The sequence below is a fragment of the Bicyclus anynana genome, chromosome 19 (genome assembly GCF_947172395.1).
Source record: "Bicyclus anynana chromosome 19, ilBicAnyn1.1, whole genome shotgun sequence".
Taxonomy (NCBI): Eukaryota; Metazoa; Arthropoda; class Insecta; order Lepidoptera; family Nymphalidae; genus Bicyclus; species Bicyclus anynana.
Window position 1 is genome coordinate 12,056,401 of NC_069101.1, and position 24,996 is coordinate 12,081,396.

The 24,996-nt window shown below is 35.1% G+C and overlaps 3 protein-coding genes across 3 annotated transcripts in view; 2 read left to right on the top strand and 1 right to left on the bottom strand.

Moving 5' to 3' along the window:
* Positions 1 to 668: 668 nt before the first annotated feature.
* Positions 669 to 3,124, top strand: LOC112044612 (diphosphomevalonate decarboxylase). The gene has a single exon (XM_024080497.2). The coding sequence runs from the start codon at positions 809 to 811 to the stop codon at positions 1,964 to 1,966; it is 1,158 nt and encodes a 385-aa protein (XP_023936265.2). The 5' UTR covers positions 669 to 808; the 3' UTR covers positions 1,967 to 3,124.
* On the bottom strand, positions 3,109 to 5,987 carry LOC112044613 (guanine nucleotide-binding protein subunit beta-like protein). The gene is made up of 5 exons (XM_024080498.2): positions 5,785 to 5,987; positions 5,302 to 5,510; positions 4,412 to 4,618; positions 3,892 to 4,143; positions 3,109 to 3,378 (listed from the first exon to the last, which is right to left on the bottom strand). Exons 1-5 carry the CDS (start codon positions 5,891 to 5,893, stop codon positions 3,193 to 3,195), a joined length of 963 nt encoding a protein of 320 aa, XP_023936266.1. The 5' UTR covers positions 5,894 to 5,987; the 3' UTR covers positions 3,109 to 3,192.
* A 1,876-nt stretch (positions 5,988 to 7,863) lies between these two features.
* LOC112044614 (serine/threonine-protein phosphatase 2A catalytic subunit beta isoform) overlaps positions 7,864 to 24,996 on the top strand; it is a 33,310-nt gene continuing 16,177 nt past the window's right edge. Inside the window, exon 1 of the mRNA XM_024080499.2 lies at positions 7,864 to 8,017. Coding sequence (XP_023936267.1) covers positions 7,916 to 8,017 — 102 coding nt within the window. The 5' untranslated portion in view covers positions 7,864 to 7,915. The remainder of the gene's footprint in view (positions 8,018 to 24,996) is intronic.

Consider the following 24,996-nt stretch of genomic DNA (forward strand, 5'->3'; position numbering starts at 1 on the left):
ATAAAAACATAAAATAAAATTTCCCACTATTTGGATATAAATTTAGAAGATGACAACATTAATAATTGTATCACCACGCAAAAGCGATACAATTACAAACCATAATATTTATTTAACTCATAGTAGGCATATCTTTGTTTTGAATCCGCCAGTCGATCAAACGATCGGGTCCCGGTTCGGGTCTTACGGGTGTTCAGTTCAAATACCTACCTACTTCAAGCCGCTTCGCAACGATACACAAAACCCGAACAACCCGTGACCCGAATGATCGAAATGATCGAATCTTTAAGACCCGATTACCATGAGAATGGGTCGCGATCGACCCGGGTTTTACGAAATGATCGAATTACACAGGTCTAGCAGGGTCTACTCTATGGTAGACCTGGGCCGGAGATGGGCATTCCTCTTTCTCGATGAGAACCAATGGAAAACTACTAGCTACTTTTTACATTCAAATCCTCAAAGTCCTCAAAGGCGAGAATAGACAGCGCGTTTTACTTATTAACCATAGACAAATGGAGGAGGGACGAATGATAAAGTTCATTCCTCCGGATCCCTGGATTCTTATTGTCAATGATTCATTCAGAACCGATACATGACCGAACCTAACCAAGGATGTCATTTTCAATTCAGTTGTCATAATGTCAATCAATTTTGTTCAGTCGTACAGCTCACTCTTGACTCTCATTTCTCATTTTAAAATTATTTATTTGTCTGCTGTGGGACGTTAATTATCTGGTGTTGTCAAGCAGGAAGGGCGCGGAAATATTTTTAAAAGTTTATAGGCCAATTATTACAATAAAATAAAATGAGTGATATTATAACAATAACAGCTCCAGTTAATATAGCAGTGATAAAATATTGGGGAAAACGCGACGAGGAATTAATTTTACCGTTAAACGATTCCGTTAGTGCCACTTTGGATACTAATGTTATGTGCGCTAAAACTTCTGTATGCGCCCGGCCGGATATTAATGAAAATGAAATATGGTTGAATAAAATTAAAGAATCTTTCAATAACAAACGCCTGCAGAATTGCCTCAATGAAATAAAAAGGATAGCGAGAGTGCAAAAAAGTGTTGATGAAGAATTTTTGTCGTGGAACGTGCGTATTTATTCGGAGAATAATTTCCCGACGGCTGCTGGGTTGGCGTCTTCAGCTGCAGGATATGCATGTTTGGTAACAGCTTTGGCGATACTGTATAAAATTAAAACTGATATTAGCACGTTGGCTCGGTTAGGTTCAGGAAGCGCCTGCCGAAGTGTTTACGGTGGTTTTGTAAGATGGCACGCTGGGGTCAAACCAGATGGGAGCGACTCCATTGCTTCCCAAATAGCGAACTCTCTACACTGGCCAGACATGCGGGTAATCATCCTCGTTGTTGCCGACACTAAGAAACATACCAGTTCTTCTAAAGGTATGCAGTGTTCTGTAGCCACATCTGAGTTACTACAGTATAGAGTCCTGCACTCTGTACCTAAACGAGTAGATGACATCTGTACAGCCATACAGAAAAGAGACTTTGCAAAATTTGCAGAGATAACTATGAAGGACAGTAACCAATTCCATGCTGTGTGCTTAGATACCTATCCACCCTGTGTTTACATGAGAGATATATCACACAGTATTGTTGAAGTGATACACAGATACAATGAGATATGTGGGGAAGTTAAAGTGGCATACACATTCGACGCTGGACCAAATGCGTGTCTGTATTTATTAGAGAAAGATGTGCCTGAAATTATTTCCCTAATCAAACAAGTATTTCCTACTTCAAATCCTGAATTCATTAAAGGTCTTAGCACTCAAGAAAGCCAGGATAGAGATTTCTTGAACCAGTTCCCAATAAAGCCTTTTGAGAAGGATTTACTAAAGTATTTGATATACACTAAAGTTGGTGATGGGCTACAGGAAATCACCGATGGAAGTCATCTATTGGATATTAATGGACAGCCAGTAGGTTAGATAAAATAATTAGAGTTAAAACACATATAAACTACTGGGTATTAAATTTATTTCTTGTGTAATATAATTATAGTGCTATACAAGGGTTAGGTAACACTAATTAAGACTCAAGGTTGGGTTCCAAGAATCTCACCTTATGTATAGATTAAGTAATATAATCAGTACTGACATCACAAGTATTTATGTTTATATTTTAAAAAACTGACTATTTTTCTGTAATTTTATAATAGCAAGTCTTCCAAATCTAAGATTCTAGATCTTATCTTCTAAATGCTCTTGCTAAAACATTGATGATTTAGTAATTTGGCATTAATTTGCACAAAAAATATAGCCTGTGTGTGGTAACACAATAAAATTATTAATTTTGCATAAGTGCAGATCACTATGTACTAGACGGACATGACGCTATTACACTTGTTTTTTTTTTCAATATAGTTTTTTGTATTTTCTGACGTATAGTATAGGTTTTTTTTGTATAGTAACGTCACTGTAGTATAGTATGCACCAAATTTCTAATCAAATCTACAAGTTATACTGTGTACCAGTAGGTGTCATACCCTCATTATGTATTTATACACTGCAGCAAAATGACTTTGTTCAGAGCAGACTAGAAGTTTGGCAAATACCATTTATGCTTCTAATAAAAAAAAATTTAAAGTCTACCTGAACAGTATTTGTGGACTATTTGATTTTTTGTATATTTATTTAATTGTGAATAAAGGTGCAGGGTGTATCATGGGAATCTCATCTTTCACTCAAATGAAGGTGTAAGAATTTTAAGTAACTACTAGACAATAAAATAAGGCTTACAATAGAGCCACAGTTCATGAAGTTTTACATAAGTACTGTGGCTTACTGGAATTGCTCAAGGATCAATATTTATTTTTAATGGGAGCTCTCTGAATTTGAATAAGAATAGGTTCTATATTTGTCTATCTATTATTATGTATATTTTGTACCTATCCGTTCTATTTACAATGGGAGTAAGAAATAAAGATTTTTATCAAGAATCACTTACAACAAAGTTTATTTACATAATAATAAAAAAAAACAATATTTACAATAAATGTAAAGGCAGAATAATCTGCTTTGCAAATCTAATTGTTATCTTAACACTGGAGATCACAATAAAACACTGAACATATTCAGCCAATTCCATTTATTTTTATACTTGTACTTATTACTCGAGGACAAAAATAAATGAAATTCTTGTCCTTATCACAAAATTATCGGGCTGAGACTGAAACCTGCCAGACTCGGATAATGTTGTCGGAGTAACCAGCAAAGAGTGTTTGACCGTCGGTAGACCAGGCAAGTGAGAGACACTGAGGTGGGTCAGTCTTTGTTGGCGTCGTCTGCTGGTTGATGACATCAGGCTTCAGCTCTTCAACCATTTCCTTGCTTTCCAGATCCTGGTAACAAATGTTATTTATTAGCTGGGAATTAGGAAAAACTGAAACATCAAATTAATTGCCAGAAAGGTTTTTAATGGGTTGTAAATAAATTATCATTTTGCTGCATGCTTAATCACATTTTAAGTGAGTTCAGGTCACCAATTAAAATAATAATATAGTTTTCCTATCAAATAATCTTAATCTTTTTATCTATCTCATTACACAAAGGATCAGCCGGGCTCTTCAGCTCGGAAATGCAGCCAGTATTCTTGCCACAATTCCACATGGGCATGATTTAGATAGTTATTAATATAAGTTAGTTCAAGTACCTTTTTGTATTCTTTCTCAATAAAAAAAATCTAAAACATATTCAGCTCAATAGGCCTAACTTGTGAGATATGATAATCCAGCATTCTCATTAGTTCAATTTTAATGAACGAGACAGCAAAATATGTGGGGAAAAATTATCTCATCATGTTTTGGCGCATCTTAGAGACTTACAGGAAATTGATAAACAATATGAAATCTTACCCAGATCTTGATTGAGGGCCCAAAGGCAGCACAGAGCCAGTATCTGTTTGGTGAGAAGCACAATGCTGTGATGATGTCATTGTGATCCAGGGTGTGAAGATGCTTGCCATCATTCAGGTCCCACAGCATAGCCTTCATGTCCTTGCCACCAGACGCACACAGGGAGCCATCGGGAGACACTGTCACTGTGTTCAGGTATCCAGAGTGACCAAGGTGGTTGATCTTCAGCTTGCAGTTGGTCAAGTGCCAGACCTGTTGTCAAAGTGAACAAACATTATCATTAAGCAAGTTTGGTAACTATTTAATTACATAATATAATCGATTTTTGATTAAGTACAATAGAAAATATTATTTTTACACTAACTATACAGTTTGAAAGTCAAATTACAATACATTCCACTCTTGAAAGTTTGCCACGATTTATGATAACTGTACCTAGTATGAACGCCATACTGGTGACTGTCACCATACCCATGCTATCTGAAAAACAATTTAGTTAAGCACCAAACAAGCTACAAACCTTAACAGTCCTGTCCCATCCGGCAGATACAATGATCGGGTTAGCATGGTTGGGTGAGAACCTGACGCATGACACCCAGTCACTGTGGCCGTCATCTTGGATGGTGTACTTGCACTCAGCAAGGGTGTTCCACAACTTGATTGTCTTGTCCCTTGAGCCAGACACAATCTGGCGGTTGTCCACAGAGAACGCCACAGATAGTACATCCTGTGTAATACACAAAAAGTTATTACAATTATAAACTTGGCAATATCAAGACAATCATCTAAACAAAATTTATCTAGTACAGAAAAAATATGCAACAGGTATAAGCAAAGTTAGAAGAGAAATTAATGTATCTTATTTTCATTGAATACTATGTGAAGGTTGTACATAATCTTAACACATTCTACTTAAATGTAAAGATATTAAGGTCAAGTTAAAGATTTATCCAACCAAGGATTATAATTAGTAATTATTGCATAAATGACTTTACATAATACTAATTTCTTTTGTCAGCAAAATAACTTTAAACTCCATTACACTCCAACAGGTTTCATGGTATTTTACAGATAAGTTTGCTAGAACTTTAACTATTTAATATAAATAACATTTTAATAAGTGTAAGAATTTACGATGTCTTGTTTATGTCAATTATAAGAATAGTCTTAAATTAACAAATTTCAGACTACTTACAGATAGATACTCGTACCGTTCAAGTCGCAGTCTTCTGAAACCTCGTCCCCCATGAGTTCAGTATGTATGTTTTCTACACGCCGCGACACAGGAATATCTTCTGCCTCGCATAGGCGCTTAAAACTAACATCTTCTGCCTCGCAAAGGCGCTTAAAACTAAATTCTTCTGCCGCGCATCGGCTCTAAACACTAACAAATTAAATGTTCTATCACACCTTAGTATGGTCTTCGAAACGCCTTGTGGTTTTTCCGGCTTGGAGATCCCAAAGTCGGAGAGTCTTGTCCCAGGAACCGGACAGTGCGTAGTTCCCGTCGCTAGACAAAACTACGTCCGAAATAAAGTGGGAGTGACCGTAAAGACGCTTCAAAGGTACGCCGTAGTTGGTTTCGTCCCTGATCAACTTCCATACAATCAAGGTTTTGTCTGAAATTACAATTTTTGATTAGAATATATACAATAAAAATAAGATTTTACAATAAAGAAAGATTATTATCAGCCCCATATCCGCTTGCCGCTCAGGTATCGCGTGGCAAAAATATGTTCATCATGAAATATTTAACATTCATTAGATCGTTGAAATATATGAGTTTTACTAAAATATATGATACAAAATAGCTTTCAGCAGCTTTTAATCTCAAAATTGTAGCACACTATCTGAGATGATTGGAGATTTAACAGGACTACATTTTTGACTCACCTCGAGACGATGATAAAATCATGTCAGGATATTTAGGGTTGGTTGCGATTTGGGTAACCCACCCATTGTGTCCACAAAGGATACCTCTTGGCTTAAGAGTTTCAGTCATTTTTGCAATTTATTACAGCAGCGTGCGCCACCTGACCAAGCACTCTCCGGCTCAAGGCAAAAAGAAAGAAAAAGATGATTGATTTTCTGTCACAACTCCGTAAAATATTCACAGATAAACTCAAATATTTCTAATTTCTATAATCTATAGGCAACCTTCAAATCCAATGTTGCCAATCTAAAACTCAGAGTGAAATCGCCCAATATTCGCGGCGCGAATGGCGGCAAAAGCTGTGAATCGCGACTGTATACATAGAGGAACTAGATATGGAGATGCCACCCATTAAGTGATTTTGATTCGTATTATACACACGTGTAATTTTAACACAGTACAAATTACATAGCATTCTTAGTTACAGGATTCTATTTTTCTAAGAACGCATCACTTGGACTATCCACAGAACATATACACAGAATGTTCGATTACTTGATCGATATTTTGCTGTTCCGGATGATGAATCGATTCTTTTTATTATTTTATTATTGTTTTAATTACAAATTTGTTATTATTATCATAGGTGTAATAAACGTGTCCCACTGACGGTTTCAGTTTCGGTTCCGGTCATGGTTCGGCGAATCCGGTTTCAATTTAATATCGGTTTCGGCTAAAAACCGGCCGAGCCGCCAGCTACAGCCGAAACCGAAACTGTGGCTGTAGTTTAATTTTGGTTTCGGTGTCGGCCGTAAAAACTGTTTTGTACTCAATACTCAGTAAATTTATAGATACAAACCCTTGCTACGTTAATGCAGAGGGGTAACGTCTAGTGAGTCAGGTTCTTTTGAATTGGTCTGAGGTATGTAGATAGGTCCAAGATATGTAGAATCTAACTACGACTATAAAGCTAATATTGTGTTCGCCCGAAACGAAATGCCTTCGGGGAAAAGTCGTACGAATTTTAAAAGCTGTTTCGTAAATATTCGTTGAGAGCGAGAAAACTAAATTAAATATTGGAGGCTGCAGATGTGGTGGGATGCTTAGACCGTTAATAATGGTCTAAGGGTGGGATGATTATTAATGGTCGAACTATTGGAGAAACATACTTCACTGGTGCGAATCGCGGCGTAAATTCGTTCGACAGAGAAGTTAGAGGTGTCAAAGCTCCTGCAAAAAATAGGTGTCAAAGCTCCTGCTCCTAATATTCTACCCTGATCTGATTACTGCAAAACTATTATAAAAACTTCTTCATTCAATCTTTTTTAATGCTTCATAAAATAAAAATTACCCACTGTATTCGTCAAATTTGCTATATACAATTATTTGAAACTTCAATGATTTGGAAATTGCGCTTGTTTTATATTTAACGATTTGTTCAATGGATTTTATCGTTGAGACCCCAATGGCAAAAACAAAAATAGTCTCTTCTACTATAAAAGTAAGTAGCAAGTTGCTAAAAACATTATTGTAGTTGTTTGTACATACCGAAAACAGTATATTATGATTCCTAGACGTGCCTATAACAAAGAAGGAAATGACCCAGGAAAATAAAATCCTAATGTTTAAGATAAAAATATTTATTTTTCAAATTTTTGGCGCCTCACCCCCCTGGTTTTTTTTATCCTACTGTAAGAAAAGAAGGGTTATGTTAACGCGCGTATCGTATCTTGTATTAAAGTGTTGTCTTAAATCATCTTTACTTTTGCTCTACTAAATCAACAGTAATATTTTGATAATTGTTCTTTAATTATAATCAAATTAGAGAAAATTTCATATTCTTGTTTAAAATATGTATTTGAATTTAAATATAATTTATAAGAAAAAATATATTTGTATAAATTGAATGCATCAATACTTGGCATCATTCGTAGTGCCATTGTATTCCGCTTGGTGGCTATCGGTCGTTCTTTTGAATCAAAGTGACGTCACGCAAGTGGTACCTACGCCATTTTGTAAGTTTCTGCCCTAATCAGTATTTCTGGGCAAAGTGTAAAATACAAAATTCGCATGGTTTTGTGTACATTTAATAGATAAAGATATCTTAAAAGCAAGTTAACGTCTAAGGCGTTAATTTCACAGTCTCAAAGTATGGAGGACAAGGCGTCACTAAAGGAACTGGATCAATGGATAGAACAACTAAATGAATGCAAGCAATTGACAGAAAACCAAGTGAAAACGTTATGCGATAAGGTAATCATGTTTTATATTCACCTATCATTTGTAAGAACTCATCTAGCTTAGGTTTTGTTTACCAAATCAAACCACAGTTTAGGTTGGTTTAACGTGATTTTGTTGCTTTCAATGATTCATGTCTTCATCCGATGCATTGGCTGGCGTTAATGTACTTCGGCTTGTCTAGCAAATGGTAACTGCTAACTTTACGAGCAAGTTCTGATGGTGTAACCTGGGTTACAGTACCTCCGATAATTGATTTGTACCACACCCAGGTACAAGATACATGGTTAAGTTTAACATTGATGTACTGGATGAGATATTAATAGATTTGCTACATTAAATGTTAACAATCAGCATTGCCATAGAGTTCATAATACAAGAGTTTAGCTTGATAATTTTCCGTATATTTGATATAAAAATAGTAACAAACTGTTTTGTCTTATTAATATGAATATTAATAATAAATTAGTTATTTTAAATGAAAAAAGCATTTAGAAGTTATAGGCAGGTAGTAGCAAAAAAAATTCAAATTGGATTTTCTATCTATATTTGACATACAGTGACAATTTTATAGATCAAATTAAAATTTTATTTGTCAAATAATAATTATATTAAATTTCAATTGTTTTGATGCTAAAACTCCGCATAAACATACTTGTGTATAGGAATTCTCTTATCATTATAATATCACTGCGCCTATCATCTTGCTGTGATAACAATAGTACTTACTACAAATATTAGATTTATGAGGCACTATTTTTTTCTATGATGCATACAGTAACAGAGAGTTAGGTATAGTCAATCTGTTCTAGGAAGTCTGTATCTTTGAATATAATGGTAATATTATATAATGATTTATTTATTTTGCTATCATCCGCGAAAATTCGGCGAACCCATGCGACAACATCACCCAGGTCCGACAAAATACTCTCTACGTACGTTTCACCCCGAAACCGGAGCAGCAACGTTGTAGAGTCAACATCTCCTGAGGATTATGAAGCAATTGCACGTTGTAGAGTCAACGGATGATAGCAAAATAAATAAATCATTATATAATCATGATGAACTTCCGCAAAGTAACGCCTGCTTCTATCCAATATAATGGTAATATGACAATTCAAGGGTGTTTGCATGTTTAAACTGAAGGTTTGTTTTGTTAAAGAATGGTCCTTCAGTTTTACACCCCATCAGTCAGTGATAGATTTGTAGTCTTCGCCGCCCTATACCAAAGTAGGTACCAGCTGCTCAGCACCCGTCATGTACCTACTTAGTACACAATTTTTTTTTGCTTTTATTAAAAGCAACTGATTTTGTAATATTTTTAAAGTTTTGGGGATATTTCCATTTATAATATAACACATTCAAACGGTTTCGAGTTTAAAAAAACAGAATGTGATGAAAATAGAAATTATTATAATTTTTGAAATCTGGTTATTTATCCATTGTAAACGTAGCCTATACTCCACTCAGGAAGCACTTGGGGATAGTGTAACTTCCTAACAGTGAAAGTATTTTTCAAATTGGTTCAGTAGTTTCAGAGCCTATTCAATGCAAACAAACAAAAAATCAAATCTTTCCTCTTCATAATATTGGTATAGATAATAGATCTAATTGAACTTTTTGTAAAAACAATAAGGTATAATTTGTTGTTGGGTGTTAAGCTAAGGTTTTTTTTAACCAACTAAAAAAAAGGAGGAGGTTCTCAATTTGACTTGTATTTTTTTAGCATTATAGTTTTGTAAAGTAATAGAGTTATCTCAGCGTCATTGAGAGATTGCTTACAGGAATTCTTTATCTTATATTATAAAATGAGTCATCCATTAGTTTTTAATTCTGATAATTTCTTCACAGTTTTCATTATACTTAAAGTGCTTCACATGAACATGGTACAGAAAAATGGCTTAACTCTCTATTTATAACATTAGTAAATATTAAATTATTTTTCATTATAATAGTTTCAAAAAAAGTTTATGCTTTGACTGTTGTATTCTTCTAACAAGCTTAATTTCTAAAGTAGATATTGTCAGTGTAGAACTTCAGGTTTTTTCAAGATTTATGAAAACCTTTACTAAGTTTTGTTGTTGTCTCCTCTCAGAATGAGAGAGAATGAGAGGGGTTAGGCCAATATTCCACCATGCTGGCCCAATGCGGATTGGCATTTACATGACTATCGTCTTTAGGGTCTTTAAGTTTGCTTGATATGCCTCTAACAGGTATTTGGCATATAATGCCTGGGGTGAATCTGCTGCGGTCTATGACATTCTCATATAACCTGTGTGTCTCTGCTGGTGGTATCCATTAGGATTGTAACACAAAGAGTGATTACATTTTTTTAAATCCTTTACAAGTATTAGCTGAAAGGCCGTGATAGCCCAGTGGATATGACCTCTGCCTCCGATTCCGGAGGGTGTGGGTTCGAATCCGGTCCGGGGCATGCACCTCCAACTTTTCAGTTGTGTACATTTTAAGAAATTAAATATCACGTGTCTCAATCGGTGAAGGAAAACATCGTGAGGAAACCTGCATACCAGAGAATTATCTTCATTCTCTGCGTGTGTGAAGTCTGCCAATCCGCATTGGGCCAGTGTGGTGGACTATTGGCCTAATCCCTCTCATTCTGAGAGGAGACTTGAGCTCAGCAGTGAGCCGAATATGGGTTGATGACGACGATTAGCTGTCATTGTAGTTGAATAGAACTGAAAAAATGGGATCATTTTTTGTTAAATGAAATCTGTATTGCACTGAATACAAGACAAATTGACTTGTCTTATTATTATTTTAAATAATGGGTTTACACCACATTATTGCAATCATTGCTATTCTGGTTTATTGTTCAAAAAATTCAGGTTTTCTAATGTATATTTTTATATTATATATTGTAATATTGTATATATTGTATATTTTAATATTATATATCGTAATGTATATTAGTTTTTATATTATATATTTAAAACAAAGCTCAGTTATTTGTATTTATACCATTTATAACTTTAAATGGCTGGACAGATTTCTGGGATTTGTCTTGGACTCTATAACACTAAATAATTAAAAATAATAGCAAAATAATATGAAAAATAATGAGGGAAATTATATAATATATTTCATATATTTTTTTTTATGAAAGAGGGAAATGTGTATGTAATACCTATGTTATAAAGAGGAATTACTTTATAACATATTACATAACTAATATACTTGGTAGGTAAAACAATACTGCAACAGTTATCATTACATATGGTATAGAGTCTATTCAATATAATATGTATAAATAAAACTACAAATTCATGATTGGCCACTCAGCCTCATTACCTTGTTAAAAGTATAGTTCTTTTTTACAAATAAGAAGGTCAAATATTAATACATTAAGACCTTGGATGGAAAATCCTTGCTAAGTTAATAACTTTAAATCTTGATGATTTATACATTTTATTTTTTTAGTAATTTAGTATATATAAGTGTAATATTATTGTAATTGTTACACAGTTAGGCATATTAGATCATACTTCATACTAATATATAAAGCTGAAGAGTTTGTTTGTTTAATTGAACACGCTAATCTCAAGAACTACTGGTCCGATTTGAAAAATTCTTTCAGTGTTAGATAGCCCATTTATCGAGGAAGGCTATAGGCTATATATTATCCCCGTACTCCTACGACAACAAGAACCACGAGGGTGAAACCGCGCGGCGTCAGCTAGTCAGATATAAATTACTAGCTATGCATAATTAGGTATGTACATAATATGCTACTCGTGGTAAACCGGAGAATGACCTCAGTTAGCATGTAATAAAGTTTAAAAAATTATTAGATTAACCAAGTTAATTTATTTATACACTAGCTGACGCCGCGCGATTTCACTTGTGTGGTTACCGTTCCAGTAGCAATATATTCCAGTAACAGTTCCAGTAATATGGGGATAGCCTTCCTCAACAAATGGGCTATCAAACACTGAAAGAATATTTCAAATCGCACCAGTAGTTCCTTAGATTAGCGCATTCAAGCAAACAAACAAACAACAAACTCTTCAGCTTTATAATATTAGTATAGATTTATTTTAAATTATTGAAGTAGTTTTATTTTAAGTATTGTTTGGTTACAAAATGTTATTCAAAATAATATACTTACTATATCTAATTGTTCTAAGCCTATTGATGGAATTTATTTTCATTAATTTAATAACAAATTAATTACAATTATCATGAGGTGTGTAATAACTTTAAATAAATACCTTAATTTTTAATTTGTTTGTTGGTAAACAGTACACATTGAGTAGGCCTGTAGTATCTATACTAATATTATAAAGCTGAAGAGTTTGTTTGTTTGTTTGGTAGAACGCGCTAATCTCAGGAACTACTGGTCCGATATGAAAAATTCTTTCAGTGTTAGATAGCCCATTTATCAAGGAATGTTATAGGCTATATATTATTCCCCTATTCCTAAGGGAACGGGAACCACGCGGTTGAGACCGCTCCGCGTCTGCTAGTAGATTACAAAAGTCCGCTAGTTTATGAATAAAATACAGTTTTCCTAATGCTCAGCAAATACTCAGCAGCTCACGGCCAAACGCGTGTTTATGCCTTTTCTTATTCCTCACTCAGATTGAGGGTTTGTAAACAGTGGAGTGTGATGCTAATTTTACTCTGTGTAAAATAGATGAAGGCGCACAATGGAGCTAATTTATAACGCCTCTGTTTATCAGCACTCTGTATATTTGCTTCTCATTGGAGGTTTTTTTTTGAAGAATATTTGCCATATCTTTTAAATATGACCAATATTTCCATTTCCTTGTCTACTAGTCGGACAAGACTGTGTTAGGTGTGGGTATGACAATAGTCTAGCGTCGGTTTTACGGTTGAGCTATTGAGGTTTAATAATAAGGAACATTATCAACAATATCTACATATAATTACTGGACTTGATTTTTTTTTTTTTTTTTTTATTCTTTACCACCTAAAATTAAATAATACATATTTTAATTTATATAAATTAGCGGATGTTAGCGACTCCGGAGCGTTTGAATAAAAATCAGATTTTCACGAATTTCGCGGGTTAAATTTTCTGGCATTAAAAGAAGTTTTAACTGTTAAAACAAGGTATAAAACCATTCCACAGCCAAAATCAGATTAGTAGTTGTGATGTGAAGGAAAACAAACATACATACGTAATGTCGTCCACACTATTACACACGCTCACACTTTCGCCTTTATAATAATATGACTAGAGGACGCCCGCGACTTTGTCTACCCTTATCTGTCGCAAAATCCGTTCTTCCCAGTCTACTAACTTCCTGCCAAATTTCATCTTTTTAAGTCAAGTGGTTTTTGAGATTTTGTGATAAGTGACATTTCGCTTTTATACATTTAGATGATCTTTAGTTCGTGTGTTGACCGCTAAGCGATTGAGCGTTCTAGTACGATTCCGCATAAAAGCCTCTCAAGGACTTAAAAACCTCATAAGGACTCTTAACACTTGTATCTCTGAATAGTCACTTAACATCATATGTGATAACAGGCCTAACTTGGCACACAATAAAAAAAACTATCACTTTATGCTACAAGACATTAATTTATCCAGGCGATATTTCCAATCAGTGACTTTGCAACGATGCAACGTAAACACATTATGTTCCCTTAAAACCTCCGCACTATTCAATAACCATCCCCCTTTCACCCCCACTCCAAGCCATTCTCACCCCCGACTCCCTCCACCGCCGGTTCAGTGTTCGACCCTGTTGAGTGCACTCCTCGGGTTAAGGATTAGACTGAAATACAAGAACCAGGTCATTTTTTTGCCAGCTTTTGAATGCACTGTTTCTCTTGCTTTTGTTTTCATAACAGTGGGTAAAGCTGCATGCCCATGAGCCACGTTTGTGGTGTATGCCTAATTGCCTAGAATAGCAGACGCTCCGCGGTTTCACCTGCGTAGTTGACGTTGCCGTACGAATACGAGGGTTAGCATGTAGCCCATGTTACTCACTGATAACGTGCCTTTCATTTCAAAAGGGAAAGGAAAATCATATTTAGCCAGGCCCACGAAAAAAATAAATGACACGAAAACAATATTAATTGCGGGGATTGAAAGAAAGAAACCTTATTATTAAAAAATCACTTCAAAACGTCTTTAGGGCCGCGACCTAGGCCGTAGGTCGTGATAGATGCCTTAAGTCGCCCACACCTTGTCCCGCTTAGTGCAGACTACATAGCTACGTAATATATTTTTTGTTTAAAGCAAATGAAAATTATGTACCTGAAAGAAGGGAAACACACATTTTTAGAAAGCAAGATGATTTAAAAAGCCTCAGTAGCTCAGTGGTAAAAGAACCGGACTCATCACCGAGAGGTGGTGGTTCGATCCCCTCCCGCCGGACTATTGTAGTACCCACTCCTAACACAGTCTTCTCCGACTAGTTGGAGGGAACGGCAATATTGGTCATATTATGTCATACTAGCGGACGCCCGCGACTCGTCCACGTGGAATTCAGTTTTTCACAAATCCCTCGGTAACCATGGATTTTTTCGGGATGAAAGTAGCCTATGTGTTAATCCAGGGTATTACTTATCTTCGTTTAAAGTTTCAGCCCAATCGGTTCAGTAGTTGTGGAGTTAAAGAATAACAAACATCCAAACAAATATCGATACAACTTTTATAATATTAGTAGGATTTAAAAGAAACGGAAAATATTATTCAGAAAAAATAAATAAAAAAAAAATATACTTCATAAATAACTATTTGGGATATTCAACTTTTGGTTTGATTGTGTTACGTTTTAATTAGTCTGAAACTTTCGTGTTAATTAAAAAATAACAAGGTGATAATTAATGTTTTAGATATTTCATTTGGAGAGAAAACATTATCGCAGTCATATTATTTAGTTATCTATGATTTTCTTTAGCAATAGGTTTTCAACAATCCAAATCAATTTTGAAAGGGCATCGTGAAACTAAGAATTTGCGAATATTTAAATTACATTTTAATAAAATATTATTCGAAGGCTGCTAAGGAAAGCAAAAGGAGGTAGTTTAATATAAGAGTAAGATAGTGTTGATTTCGTTTCCTTAAGAATATTTTCGATATTGTACTAAATTATGAACTGAAATTTAAAAAAAAGTAGGATGACCTCTTTTGGAAGACGTTTTGGATGTGTTTGTAATTGTACGGTACAGACAGACGTTTAAAAAATGGCATTTGTTTGTTAAACCAGTGTTATACCCTGAGGTCCGATTATGTGATTCTGGGGTAATCTTATTTTTTTTTGACTGAACTCTTGAATTTATAGTGCATTTTGAAATCGGTAGTTTTTCGTACCATTCCATAGAGGTTTGAATTTTCAAAAAACTTAGCCAATATTGTTATATTAAACCGATAGTAGGTATTCATTGAATCATCACTATCACACTAATATTATAAAGGCGAAAGTTTGTGTGTGTGTAAGTATGTTTGTTCCTGTTTTACGCTGCGGCTACTGAAGTGATTTGGCTGAAATTTGGAATGGAAATATATTTTACTCTGGATTAACACATAAGGGTACTTTTCATCCCGGAAAAATCCATGGTTCTCGCGGGATTCGCAAAAAACTGAATTCCACGCGGACGAAGTCGCGGGCGTCCGCTACTTAAACGTGATTTGAAAAAAAATACTTTAGGCAATAAATTTTACATTTATTTAACAATAAATTAATTATTTAACAGTTTGACAGTCATGAATTTTTGAAATTAATTAAAATAACTTGAAAATTAGATAACTTTTAACCCCTATTGTTTACATATTCACGAAATGAATAACAGACAGATTTTAAAGTAAATACTTTTAAATATTAGTAGGATACTAAACTCAAACTCAACTCACTAACTTAGCTAAACGTTAGTTAATATCACCAGTTACATTGTTAGTACATTGTCCTCATTTATTTAATTGAAATTATTTTTATCACAGAGGATGTTACACATTCACACGTACTACGTCTGATATATACACCTACGATGTATTTCAGTTATTGTTTTTATAAAAATCATCAGTAATAGGAGTAGGAGGCTGTATAATATCTCTTACTATCGGACGCCCGCGACTTCATCCGCGAGTATAATCTCCTAGGAGGCTTGACTTTTCCGACACTTCTAATGTCATATTTTATTTAATGTACATACACCAAATCTTATTACAAAACCAATTGGTGATAGCCGCATGAAAATCCGTTTAGTAGTTGCATTATTGCGAACAGACAGACAGACGCTGCGGACGATTTTGTTATATAATTTCTTAATGTTTTAAAGGTTTTATAAAATTTTTATGCAGCTTTAAATATAAGCACATACTTATGTTTAATCTTGTTCTGACGATTTGTTGCAGCCACTATCTATCTGTGATTACAAAATAATTGTTTTCTCAAGTATTTATAGTTAAAGCACAGCTTTTTTTTAACTTAGTCTGTCTATTTGTCCGGGCTTTTATTGGGACTTGGGATAAAGAAGGTTATTGACCAACGTGTATATTATTGATCCAGAAAAATCATGATTCCCACGGGATTTGAAATTCACGCGTCTGAAGTTGGCGGGTCCGCTAGTTGTCAATAGCTAAGTAGATAATATTCCCCGTGTATGGTCACCCTAAGGCTTCTCAATTTTGTTTTTGTGCATAAAAATATGTGAGCGTTTGTGATGTTACACGAATCTGTTATTTACGTTATCTTTGGCCTTTTCACAATAATAAATCAACCCACCTGTCACACAAGCAAATATGTGAAAAAATATAAAATGTCGAAGTATTAAAAATAGCGACGGAAGTAGTCTCTAGTCTATTTAGTGATAGGTCCTCCGAACAGTTCTAGCCTTGACTGTTGTTACAAAACAATAAATTTGCTTCGTATAATGTTTCTCTAGTCAATTCTTAATTAATCGAATCGACAGTCGACTTCGTGTTAGGTTTATTTGTATTATTGCCCGGCTATGTCCGTCAACTATGAATAAACAATAGTAATCGTAATCTTTTTAATATAATAATTGAGTAACATACACAAAAAAAAAACAAAACAAAAAACACAGACTCGAATTGAGAACTTCCTCCTTTTTTTGAAGTCGATTAAAAATGGAACCGGCTTCAAAGACGTATTTTAGTTATTTTGACTTTTAACACAAAATCACTAAACCGAATTTCATGAAAATGAAATGGGACCAATTTGGAAATATATTCTTTCAAACAAAAAGAAATATTTTTCAAAATAGGTTAATATTTTACGAAGTTATAAGGTAACAAACATAAAAAAGTACCATACGCGTCGAAATGAGAATCTCCTCCTTTTTTAATTTGGTTGATAAAATTGATAAATAATGCTAAGTGTGCACGTAGGGTTCCTTTACCATCTATATATTATGATGTATTTTTGTATGTAACGAGTAAACTCAAAAATTGCTAGTTACCCATAAAAATGGCAAAAAATCACGTTTGTTATATGTGAGCCCGTGTGAGTGTGAGTTAAATATGTATTTTATTGTAGTGTTTAGTATCTGTTATAAGAGCAACAGAAATACACCATCTTTGAAAATTTTAACTGTATCACAGTTTATAAGACGCCTGGTGACAGACGGACGAATGGACGCACAGCGGAGTCCTAGTAATAGGGTCCTTCCCTTCCTTTGGCACGGAATCTTAAAAAGGCAAAAAAGCGGAAAAATAGTAGGCGGTCACTTAAGGAATTAAAAGAAACGCAATATAATTTTTGTATAGGCGTGTGCTTGACTACAATAATGCCTGATGAAAAGCAATGATGAGTAATGAGTATATAGTTGTACCTATATGACGTATCATTCAATAGGAATGAATTAATGAATGAATCAAAGTTATCAACAAGGTTGAATGTGTAATCGTCACATTGTATGTGAATCAAAGATAACTTCACTTCCGATGGTACAGTACGACTAGGTGAGAATAGATATCACGGCTATTCAACCAACATTGTCATCGACACTAAAGACCTCCCAAAGACTTACATTTATTAGACGCCGTCAGTTCATTCAATAGCTCAGGTCAAATGACGAGGTAGGGCTCGATTTTCGTCCGTTGGACTTTGTCACCCTCGTTCCTAGCTTCAAGCTTGTCGCTCAGTTGGAGAGTAAAGGGGAATGAATATTAGTTATTTATATCTATCTATACTAATATTATAAGGAGGTAAAGTTTGTTGTATTTTAGGTGATCTCTGGATCTACTAAACAGATTTTGAAAATTCTTTTATCACTAGAAACCCACGTTATTTGTGAGTGCTGTAGGCTATATTTTATCCCCGTTTTCTCACAAAAACGTAAACTTCGTGGGTGAAACCGCGGGACACCTGCTAGTTAGTTAATACATGACTAGAATACTCGTATATTTTTTACTACACTTTGGGACACCGACGTAAGATTGCTTGTCTATCGGTATTCTACAAAACGTTGACGACTGTAGTCTTACGTCTGGAAGACGTCGTTTGTGCATTGAATAGCTCCATTGGCTAAAGAGTCGGGAGTCAAGCGGGGTTCTTGAGATCTGAGGCTCGATGCCTGTCGATTGGAATATTGTGGTACCTGAACTGAGCGAAAACCTTATGCAAGGGAAGGCTAAAACCCTTCCCGAGCAATAAAGAGTTGAAGAGGAAAGGGGTATGACATAATATTATGAGGTAATGTTCACAAACTCTAAACAACATTTGGAGTATCTCCGTAAGGTTTACCGTCTGTCGGTACTTCACAATTTCGTAAATTGTAGATTTTGTTTATATTGTGTTTATGCAAAATTAACTCGCTTAATACGAGGTCATAATAATAGTCTTCTGGTTCAGACTAATATTTAAAATGAAATTATCGAGCACGCTTTAAATCCGTGCGGTATCTAGCTAATTGTAAATCCATGCTTCCGAGTATATCAGCTCATTCCATGTAACCGTCCGTCTAAGCAGAATCCCACATGTTAATAGTCTGCAGATCCATTGTTCTATTGTGTACCCTCATTGCAAAAATGCTACCTATAAAATTATAGCGCTAACTCCCCTATATTTATTAGTTGCAGTCTGATTCACATGCAATTTACTTATTTTTAATAAGTTATATAACGACAGAGAGTTAATGGTCCACAATCCGAATCACAGAGTTCTGAGGTATGAAATTTTTTTTTTAAATAAATACAATAGGAAACTTATCCTAATTATTATAAAAAATATGCCCAACAGCCGGTCCGGTCATTCTCAATATCATCAGATAGTGATAGTTGAGATTTACGGATTAAAACATGAACGCCCTAAACCTGAATACCCTCCTTGAAGCAGCATGGTGGTAACCCCTCTTCGTATAAAAAGGGAAGTCTGGCTAATGTATGAAATCGGTCCATTAATTAAAAAAGAATAAACAATTAGTTTATTAATTAGACATTCTATTTTGTTTTACTAATTAGAAACGTTTCTATCTCTGCCATTTACCTTATCTAAAGCAAGTCATCTTTTATAGCTAATTGCGAATGATCGAAGCGACAGTTTCTTAGAAATTGGAAAAAGTTGTCCACGCGTCAAAGATATAATACCTTATCTGGGGATCGAACTTAGTAACGAATCCCGTACAGGGGAATTCCTCTTACGAATACCTATTTATTTTCTTAGAATAGCCTGTACTGTATCTAAATGCGTTAAACTTAGACTAATAACCTATAGACCCGCAACACCTAACAATTTTTCACTCCAAACGTAAGCCACTTCTGTGACTATGGGAGCGTGAGAGCTAAGTTAATTACCCTCGCTGATACGTACACAAGCGTACTTATCGTAGCGTAACGATGTGTAAAGGGCTCCCATTTCGGGACACATAAAACGGCTTAAATATCCTGCGACTACACACTATCTATGAGTTATAAATCTATGCATCTATATAAATGCAAGGACACACTAAAAACAGAAAAATAAAATATTTTCAACAAAAAAATTGAACCGATTTCAAAATCACCAAATGAACTAAAAAGCGAAAAATAACATCGTATGTGATACCTTCTGAAGATCGCTTTGAAGGCGGTGCCGTGCCAACACACATACGATGTTATTTTTCGCTTTTTAGTTTATTTTTGTGATTTTGAAGTCGATTAAATTTTAATGTTAAAAAGATTTTATTTCATTTATCATACACGCTTGGCATATACATATTCAACTATTTCAGTATGTTGGAAACAGACTCATTCCGTCTGTTTCACTTCATTTGTAGTGCTTCTGTTGATGATATCACGATTCGTGATAGAACATTGTTATGCATTGGATGTTGCTACTTAGGGTTGTAGAATTATTTTAGACAAGAAAATAAAGTGTAAATAACCCTTCTTGCAGTCAGGTAATAAACAAGCAAAAATGATTACTGGGTTTAAATGCATAAAGGTCGGAGCGGGTCGCCAGTTTAAGATGATTTGAAAGAGTTAGATTTTATTTCAAAACGTTGGGTTTCATTTAATTTGTCCTGTTAGTGTGTGTTGGTGGTCACATCATGGTAGGGCGGGGCGAGGGGGGTGCGGTTCTGGCGAGTAAGTTGAACCAAAATAATGAGCCTCAATAGTTCAACGGTTAGAACGGCCGGACTCATCGCTTGGTCCGATCCCCGTTGTCAATCATATTCAGGTGATTCGATCCCCGCCCCGCTAGACTATGGTCGTACCTACTCCTAATACAGTCTTTCACAACTAGTTGAAGGGGAATGGGAATGGTCATATTTAAAAGATATGGCAAATATTCTTATAAAAACAAATTGCAGTCATCTGCGAGGTACAATCATAGAGAAAAGTTGGAGTCGGACGGTTAACAACTCCTGAACTGAATACGATAAACCATTCAAGTTTCAGCTCGAGTCTTTTTCTTTAAATGCTTTTTTTTAAATATTAATTTATTTAAAACAGATTATTTCGTTATTTAAATAAAGCCCATAGTGAATTGGACGACATTGCTGGATTATTTCGGTGTGGCGATGTGAGAGGCGCCCCTAATCGTGGCCGTTTACGATGAAATAATAAACAATTTCCTATTCCCAACATCTGGCTACCGGATTGAATAAAATTTCTCGCGTTGTGTTTGCTTTCCGTCCGTTTTGTGTAATTAAAAACTTATTTTTTTTTTAATATATTTCTTTCTGTTTGCTGGTAGACATCAGTCGTGGCTATTAACCACTGTCTGTCACCCTTTCTGTCTGGTGTCACAGACAGACATATAATATCTGAAATAAGATGTACTTACCAGTGGCGAAGGATGAAATTAGACGAAGGTAAACCGTCCCAAAGAAAAGGAATAATTCATTCAGCGTGATTTGAACTTACTGTTTGTGACACTAAAAATGAATGAAGTTATTTTCTTTCCTCTTTCTTCTTTCACCGGACTGAACTCATCACCGAGAGGTCGAGGTTCGGCCCTACCCGCTAGACTATTGTACCCATTGCTAACACAGACGGCCTCCGTGGCGCAGTGGCATGCGCGGTGAATATACAAGACGGAGATCCTGGGTTCGATCCCCGGCTGGGCCAATTGAGGTTTTCTTAATTGGCCCAGGTCTGGCTGGTTAATTAATTTGTTCCTTGATGAAAAAAAATTGGATTAAATATAGTTAATATCTTTTGAATAACATCTTATATACAAACAATAGGTATTTAACTTAAAATAAATTAGGTATGCAATGACAATGAGAAAGTTTTCTACATTCATTTCTAATTTCTCGATTGATAAACGTTTTGAATTGAATTTTTTTCTTCAATAAAGGTTCGTGATGATTTTTTGTAACTATTTACTGGTAGATTAGCGTACTAAATAAACATACAGTAGGTATACAAACTCTTCCTCGCTATAATCGCATAAATTATGTAAAGCCACTTTTTACAATGACACGTTAAGAACATAAAACCAACTAAGTAACATACATACGTATAGATTTACAAGCAAAGGTCAAGCATCGATTGCGTGTTTAAATGTACAAGGTTGTATGGTAACCAAGTAATAGTCAATATCTAGTGGTAACAGTGATATATGTAAACAAACCTCGATAGCTTCGCGCTAAGAAAACCGGATTCAATCGAAAAGTCCAGATTTCGATTCCCGCTCGTTAGACAATTGTCATGATAACTCCAAGAGTAGCATAGGGCGTCAGGACTTGTCTATCCCTTCAAACCCCCCTCCGTTCTTCTAAACCAAGGCCCGAGTTTCATAGTGTCTTCTATGAAACTCAGGATAGATGACCACATGGATAGATGACCTTACCTTACCTTATCAGCCGATAGACGTCCATTGCTGGACATAGGCCTCTTGCATGGACCTCCAAGCACAACGATCTTGAGCAACAACGATCTCGAGAGATGACCACAAGAGGAATAAGCAGACACTTATTCCCCCTGTGGTCATTAATACATGTGGTCATCTATCCCTTATGCTTTCTCCCAAATCCCTTGGATGTTGCTGCAGCATATATGCCTACACACTTCCATACTAAAATCATCATCATCATCATCATTAGCAGCCGATGGACGTTTACTGCTGGACATATGCCTCTTGTATGGATTTCCAATGGCGGTCTCGAGCCGCCATCCTCGTGGGGGATCGACTAACAATGCGCTTTCCGGCACGGGGTTTATTATCCCATTCCGGGACCTTGGGACCCCAACGCCCATCGGCTCTTCGAACTATGTGGCCATAGTCACTTCAGTTTCACGACTCGCTGAGCTATGTCAGTGACTTTGCGGTTCTTCTGAGGTTCTCATGTTTGATTCGATCACGTACAGACACTCTAAGCACAACTCGCTCCATCGCTCACTGAGCGACTCTAGAGCCTAAATTGCATACATATTATAAATGCGAAAGTCCGTCTGCCGGTAACTTTTTACAGCTATGTTAAATCGATTTGTAGATTAATAATAAATAATAAATGGAACGTTGGATCTAACTATTCATGGTTCCTGCGGGGTTTGTGAAATGTGAAATTATTCGGCTTACTGCTAAGCTCGAGTCTCCTCTCAGAGAGGGGTAAGGCCAATAGTCCACCACGCTGGCCCAATGCGGATTGGCAGACTTCACACAGAGAATTAAGAAAAATTTATTGGTATGCAGATTTCCTCACGATGTTTTTCCTTCACCATTTGAGACATGTGATATTTCTTAAAATGCAATAACTGAAAAGTTGGAAGTGCAATCCTCGGACCGGATTCGGATCAACACCCTCCGGAATCGGAGGCAGGGGTCATATCCACTGGGCTATCACGACAAATGTATATTGTCCTAAAAATTTTTTAGTTAGTAGTAGTGCAAAACAGTTGAGTTCTTTTAGCTTACGAAAATATTATGCACGATTATGATGATGTTATTGTATGATTAGCATCCTACTAATAACTCGAGACTGTTGTGGTTAGACATTATTATGCAATTCGTATGACGTATTGGTAGTCATATTTGTTGTTAATATCATTGTCAGCGTATTTGAATGGCTTGCTACAGACTTCCATCTTATTGGAACGGAGGCCCACCATGATTCTTCAGTGTGGGTTTGATGCGTTTATGGTGATAATAATGTTTGTAGGATGGAGCAAATATCAAATGGCGATTATTGCCAAAAGTATTGGTTCCACATTCCTTATAAATATAATATGGCATGCCCTTTCAGCTTCCGTTTTTCTGACTACCTACTATTTTTAAGTCAAAGAGTGAATAGACATCTTATCGGGCAACATCCTATCAGGCTAGCGCATTTCACCATAGGCTACATCAACGTTATCGTCAGGCGTGATTGCAGTCAAACACGGCTTGCTTGTAACATATAGGTAGTAACATTCTAAACTTTAATTCTATACGAGTAGGAAAAAATAGAACACTTTGTTGTCAGGTTGTATATTTGTCTGAACCTTTATCTCGGGAATACGTGGCGAAATCCTTTTCCCTGTTTTATAAATATTTTATACGTAAGTACCTAATTTGTAAACTGGATTTCAGAATTCAAAATTCAAATTCAAAATTTACACACAATTTCAGAACTCGGAAAAAACTGCTACTGCGTGACTCGATTCTAGATTATTACTATTTATAATATGTATTAGAAGTTTCGTACATACTTAGGTATATAATATCATAAATAAGTAAATATATTAATTATATAAGGAAAAATATATAAGTATAATTATATAAATAGCTTGTCCTTGATTTTAATATAAAATAAATACATAATACAAATATCTAATTAATTAAGATTCCTTTAGTACACAATTACTTTAATTAATTTGTTATCGTCGCAATTAATGAGTTGCTTCGCCCTAGATATTTAAATCGGAAACCTTACAATAAAAGTTTTTTTTTTTTACCTTGAAGAAAGGCAAAGCGTATGATTGACTGGTATAAATAGTTCTTTCTTTTTTCTAATTTTAGAATTTTGATATTCCAATGTAAACAAAAATAAATCATTAAACTCATACTCGTAAAATTATAACTTAACAACTGCTTAAGCAATGTTGAAGATATACTTATTAATGTTTGTAAAATAGTTGAGTTATTTGTTTTGATTAGTTCAATAGAGCTTCAAAAAACGCCTTATTGTACAACCAATGTTTTCTAAATAATTCTAATTCAAAATATGTAATATGTCCATTCCGAAAAATCATTCCAGACCTTGAAGCAGTACTAACATAAAAAAATAAACTTTTATCATTCATATATTAGTGTAGTACGATTTTGCATAAAATGTGCATAGACGTGGAGGTACTATCTGGGTGACCCAAATAGGTAACTGGATAGATGACCTAGTTTTGATGTCTGGATTGGCCTTTACCATTTGATAGCGGTTATAAATAAACTGTTGGTTCCGATCATTATCTGTTATCATAGGTAGCATTTATAATTACATCCTAAAAGATAGTACACTCGTATCTCATTACTATTGTGTTTTTAAACGTATTTTCGAAATTAACAACTTTTCGTATTGGTATTTTTCGTAAATTCGTTTTAATAGTAATGACTAGATGTTTCTGACTGCATTGCACT